The sequence below is a fragment of the Miscanthus floridulus genome, chromosome 6 (assembly GCF_019320115.1).
Source record: "Miscanthus floridulus cultivar M001 chromosome 6, ASM1932011v1, whole genome shotgun sequence".
NCBI lineage: Eukaryota > Viridiplantae > Streptophyta > Magnoliopsida > Poales > Poaceae > Miscanthus > Miscanthus floridulus.
Window position 1 is genome coordinate 125206027 of NC_089585.1, and position 6060 is coordinate 125212086.

General features: G+C 45.8%; 1 protein-coding gene across 2 annotated transcripts; it reads left to right on the forward strand.

Moving 5' to 3' along the window:
• Positions 1-1201: 1201 nt before the first annotated feature.
• LOC136459469 (pleckstrin homology domain-containing protein 1-like) lies at positions 1202-5230 on the forward strand. 2 transcript variants are annotated; one of them, XM_066459316.1, is made up of 2 exons: positions 1202-1792; positions 5215-5230. In XM_066459316.1, the coding sequence occupies exon 1, from the start codon at positions 1327-1329 to the stop codon at positions 1783-1785; it is 459 nt and encodes a 152-aa protein (XP_066315413.1). In that variant the 5' UTR covers positions 1202-1326; the 3' UTR covers positions 1786-1792; positions 5215-5230. The 2 variants fall into 2 exon arrangements, with proteins under 2 accessions (XP_066315413.1, XP_066315412.1); XM_066459315.1 differs by lacking the exon at positions 5215-5230 and adding an exon at positions 2303-2547 and having other exon boundaries at positions 1203-1792.
• The last annotated feature ends 830 nt before the right edge of the window (positions 5231-6060 follow it).

Sequence of the window (6060 nt, forward strand, 5' to 3'; positions counted from 1 at the left end):
TAGCACCATGGCCATTCACCTAAGCATGACGTGCACGTAGCAGCGAGCCAAATCGTAGATGATGCGCGACATCAACCTCGTGCGTGAGCTAGGCAACGGCAGCGTCCCAGCCACGGCCTGAGCCCCAGCACCAGTAGCGCCCCGCGCGTGGAGACCACGAGCCCAGACCGAGCGGCTGCTATCCGTGGCGTGCATGAATTTTAAAGCTCGTATGTTATATTTGACCAAACTCATACAAAAAAGTACTAATCTTTATCATACCAAATAAGTACTATTAGATTGATTATGGAATAAAATTTTATTTTCTACCTATTCGGTGTCATAAATATTAATGCTTCCTAATGAGCTTGTCTGGTCCGCATGCCCATCTTCCTCACGCTGGCATATTTTTTTGTTTGAACATGTGTTTTTTAAGAGAGGGTGAGCGTGGCGCAGAGCGAGGGGCGAGGAGGGCGCAGACGATAACCCTTTCTATTTTTTTTAGATGTATATAAAGATGTGTCAGTTGTAGAAGTCGGATATAGTAACCTCATAGATCAGATGTCCAGCACAACAGAGAAAATTTAAGATATGTTAATAAACAAAGTCTTGCTGAATGTATAAATCGACAGAGATCATGACATCTAAAAATGACAAGTTAGGTTATTCATGCAACGATAGTTACCAGGTTCCTCACACGCTAGCACTCTACAACGAACAGTGTCAGTCTTGGGGCGACACGTGGGCATCTGGAACGTCACCTCGCATGCTTCTCTGAGGTGGCGGCAGCGTCCCTCTGGATTTCGCTGGGCTGGAGATTGGTCCGTCCAACTTGAGTCGATTTTTGTTCGTTTCCTTTTTAGCTTTTGTTGATTTTTTTAACAAGCTTTCGTCGAGTTTGAGGGGGCAACAAGAACGAGATCAAGTTAGGACACGGGGTTTGACTGAGGTCCGAGAGGAGCCATACGGAGGGGTGATGTTTTTTTTTTAGAATTTTTTATCACCGGCTAGATGATTTACTTTAGAGTTTTTTTTAGGGTAAGAAGATAGATGTAGAGATAGAGATATAATTTTATTTGTACTTGACGATATATTTAGCAATTTGAATTATAAAATAACTCGATTTAAATAAACAATAAAAAAAAAAATTCTACAAGGAAATTTGTCTCGGGTCAGATCTCTGAACGCTGATCGCTCAGTCGCAGCTTGCAAGTGCCCTCTCTCGGCTAGATTATAACGCGGACAATAATCCAGGCGACCAGGCGTCCAAAACCAACTCCCTTAATTCGCGAAAAAAAAGGAAGGTAGTCGCCCACCCGATCCGATCCCCAAATTCTCCACAACCCCATGGCGGCGAGCTTGTGGCGGGCGGTGATGGGCACCGGCGCGGCGTCCACGGACGCCACCGACTCCGCGGGCGGCGGCGTCGAGTTCTGGCGCGCCCCGGAGCGCGTGGGTTGGCTGACCAAGCAGGGCGAGTACATCAAGACGTGGCGGTGGCGGTGGTTCGTGCTCAAGCAGGGGCGGCTCTTCTGGTTCAAGGAGTCGACCGTCACGCGCGCCTCCGTGCCCCGCGGTGTCATCCCTGTCGCCTCCTGTCTCACCGTCAAGGGCGCTGAGGACGTGCTCAACCGACCCTACGCCTTCGAGCTCTCCACCCCGCGCGAGACCATGTACTTCATTGCTGACACCGAGAAGGAGAAGGAGGAGTGGATCAACTCCATCGGGCGCTCCATCGTCCAGCACTCCCGCTCCGTCACCGACGCCGAGGTCGTCGACTACGACAGCCGCCCTGTCGACAAATGATTGATTTGTGAGCAAAAGGACCCGTTACACCTGTAACTCTGCAGCGTCTCTATGCTACTTTAACTCTGCAGCGTTTCTATGCTACTTAGTTTCGCACTTGTTATTGTTGTTTTGTGGATATGATCTGTGCATTTGTATAATATTTTGGTCATTGGGGAATAAGTTCGGGATCATGTATAGCGTGCTATCTGATACAGTACTGCAGATCGGTTCTCTACGTTCAAATTTGTGCACTGCCGTTTGATTTGTTTGGTCAATTGTTTATAGTATTTGGTTACATTACACCTCTGGACGTGTGAACTTTCAGCAATCCAACAAGAAAATTTTCTTGCTGCTTTTAATTTGCTCCTTTGAGTGTCATATTAGCTTAGACCCATGACATTACTTGATTGCTCCTGTTGTCTTTGAACCATACTTGAATTATATCTCATTTAGTTGATGAAATCTTGGTTTGCCTATTCTAGCAACTATGCTTCCTTGACCATGATGATCTCAGAGCAATTATCTGCTTATTCAGGAAAGACCTCTAAGATTCTGTTGTCTTCTGCGCAAGCATTTGAAATGCACCGGGCATTGGCTTCCTATACTGAAGGTCTAGACTTCAGTGTTACTTGTGAGCTCATATCCTCGATTTGTGTTTTGAAAGCCATGTTGATGAAAACGGATTAAACTGTTGTGGTTATCTGTTCATCAAAACAGCTAGAAACGCCGTTCTTATAGTTTATTTGCAGATGATTTGGTAAGTCAGCGGATTGTCTGCCTCATCTTTAGGGTGTATAATGTGCTAATGACCTCAGCCTTATTATGTCAAAGGTGGATGCTATCATGCTATAACCCAGTGATCAACAACCCACGCTAATTTGCATGGTTGTGCTTAATTCACATTTAACTTATGCATCAAATATGTTCGCAATGAATCTTGCAATTCTTGTTCTTAGTGAGTTAGTGTCGGTGCAGAAAGTGACAAACTCGTAAATATTTGTAGTTTTGCCGTACGTTGTGATCGGATGTGGCCTAGCACTCAATGACACATCAGGCAACGTGCCCTACGTCCAGTTTGAGTCGGTCGGTGACTTTATTCTTGAGCCCAGGTGCTCGAAGTTTGCTGTGAGATTACAAACGGAAGGAAGTAAGATGGGAGGTGCAAGAGGTCTGGTCGGACTCTGGTCTGAAGGGCCGAGAGTGACGGGAGCTCCGTTATGTGCTAAGTGTTCGAACGTCTGTTGTTCGTTGGAATCCTTGGCCGTTCGGATCATTGGAGCGTGTTTCAGTTGTCGTCCGATTCCTCCCCTGTTGGGAGAGCGCATCCCCTTTTATAGATGAAGGGAGCGGCCTTTACAAGTGAGAGAGAGAGTGAGAGTACGTATGCTACTAAGTCTTGTTGCCCACGCCGTCAGGTACAAGATGATGGCAGGCGCCCATAATACTGTTTGTGTCAGACGCATGTGGGAGGTTTTACCGTATTCACCATGTATGGCAAACGACGACGCCCACGACACTGTCGATGCCCAGAGGCATGTGGGGGGCTTTTACCGTGTTTGCCTGGTATGGGAATTGATGGCGCCCACAATACTGTAGGGCAAATCGTCGGCGCCCACAACACTGCTTGGGTTCTAACATGCCTGGAAGGTTGCAGGGCACCCTTCTGACATGTCCTGTCGGTATTGTCATGCAGGTGTACAGGGTACGGTCCTTGGTTTTGCGGTTGATTTGAGCGTCCTGCTTTACTTGTTCCGCCCGTTTCCTGGTCCTCACCGAGCGGGCGTCCCCGGTCGGTTGGTCCTAGTCGGCTCCGACTGCGCCAGTCGTAGAAGAGCTGTAAGCAGAGGTTCGGTGTATCCCCGGTCGGAGACGCGGGTCGGAGTCGGAAGCGTTGTTGGCTAGGCCTTTCGGTCGGAGAGGCGGGACAGAGTCGGAAGCGAGGCCTTCCGGTTGGAGAGACGGGCCAGAGTCGGAAGCGAGGCCTTCCGGTTGGAGAGGTGGGACAGAGTCGGAAGCGTTGTTGGCCAGGCCTTCCGGTCGGAGAGGCGGGCCGGAGTCGGAAGCGGACGTCGTTCCTCCTTGGCCAGACCTTCCGGTCGGAGTTTGGATCGCCCTTCTGGCCTGTCGTTAGGTTTTTGGGCCGGCCCAGGAGTTGTGCGTCGTTCGCAACGTCGTCTACTGAGCCGAGCTTTTGCTGGGAAGCAGATCCATGAGGAACCCTAGGTTTATGAACCCGACAGTTAGTGTATCGGTTATTATTATCTCTGTTTATTTTGTTCTGAAATGCTGTTATATTCTCATGTATGACTCAAGGATACCTTTTGCATTGCATGTCTGTAAGACTATTGTCTTACCTGTGACTGTAACATTGAATTCAAAGTGTCGAATATTAAGACACATTCATCCTCATATTTGCAACAGTTTAGAATGGGGGACCAAAGATGATAATAGGTACTACTCTCTCCAGGCCCTAGTCTGAGTAAAAAAATACTTGTCATTTTGGGCATAGCATATAACCTTTGACCATTTTTCTACTCGAATATATTTACAATCTAATTAATATATGAAATTATATAAGTAAATATCAAGGAAAACCTGCATGTAGGACTTATATTTCCAAGCTAAATATTTTAAAAGGTTGTTGATAGTCAAAGTTTCACATATTTGACTGGATCTTGTCCAAAAGGCCAAGTATTTGTGACTGAAAAGGAGCATTATTTGATATTGAAGCATGTAAAGAAAGTTGTCAGCAAACCAAATGGTCTGCATCCAGTTGGAGAATGCAAAGACAAGTATAATAGCTAGGTCATTATCTAATTGCAAACTTCTGCTGAGTTACACTAGTTAGACCGCTGGAGTCTGGTGGCAATGACACCCAGGTTCGAAGTCTGGCTTAATCTTCTTAAGAACAAAATCGGGACGATGTCTCTCCTGGTCAAGTTTTTAAGGCTATTATCTAATTTTGATGCTTGTATATATCATGTGAACCTATTAACATAGGTTTATAACTCTTATCCAAGCATACTTGTGGTTGCCTCTTTTGTGAATTCTGTCAACAACAACAACAAAGCCTTTAAGTCCCTAACTCTTTTGTGAATTCTGTCAAATATAAGTTTTTTCATTCCTTGTGGAGATTTGTGCCCTCCTGTATACCCAGGGTTTCTTCATACAATTTAAAATCCAGCGTTGCTTCTGCTGTATACCATGTTACGAGTTAGCTGCCACATGTATCCAGCAATACATTTGCCTCCAGAATCTCAAGGTTTTTGGGCTGGTACTTAAGTTTTAGTTAGCTGTTGCTATGCTGCCGCATGTGTTGCTTTATAATATTTGTCCCGAATCATACTGTCCTTATTGGAATTTAAGTCGTGAAGCTTGTGAGAAACATTTGGAAATCTGCTGTTGATGCTATCTTAATTCCTCAGAGCTGGTCGTTTTCCTTTTCAGATCCCTCCAAATTCCAAGTGAACTTCTGCCAGGAAGCACAAGGCCAACATCATGTCTTATCTTCCCTGGACTTGATCAGATAGTCTACCTCTTCTTCATTGTTTCGTCATGCATCATCCTAATATGGCAGAGCTCACGTTCGTCAGACTGGAGCCGCTCATGGATACAGCATGTGGCAGAGCTCACGTTCATTTGCTCTGGTTTCTTGTCCTCTGGTTCCATCCTTCCTGTATTGAATTGTAAGCATGCCTAAAGTATCCTTGTGTCTGCGCGCAGCGCGTGTGCTTGCGGAGCACAAGCGCTATCGCACGCACGGATGACATTTTGGATGGCTAAAACAACGTACGCCCATCGTTAAGCCATAATGCGTACCTAACACTGTCTCGAACAAGGAATTCATACTAGCACCCAAATGACCAAACCTAAAATATAGATGGTAAGAGACCCAAAATCAATCTCCAACAGAATATCTATATGAGAGATCTATTTTAAGTTGTCTAAGAGCCACAAACCAAATATAGTCATCCTCTCTCCTAGAAACTCATTTGCAGAAAGGATTCTCTTTTAGGTCTAGTTGTTGGAGAAGATGCCGAATAAGTATTAAACCTTTTGCCTGTAGCGCTACCCAAAGAACGAATGAGTCTTGTATTTTGGGTGTTGTTATTGGAGATAGCCTCACATACATGGATCATACATGACTATGACGTAACGCGCGCTTCGCTGCGCGCGCGAAAGCGATTAGCATAGTCTATCTCCAACAACAACGCCCAAAATATAAGACCCATTCGACTTTTGGGTAGCGCTACAGACAAAAGGTTCAATACCCATTTGGTATCTTCTCCTACA

Bases quoted from the DNA above. Each gene is read 5' to 3' on its own strand.
- LOC136459469 (XM_066459316.1), top strand. From the start codon at position 1,327: ATGGCGGCGAGCTTGTGGCGGGCGGTGATGGGCACCGGCGCGGCGTCC.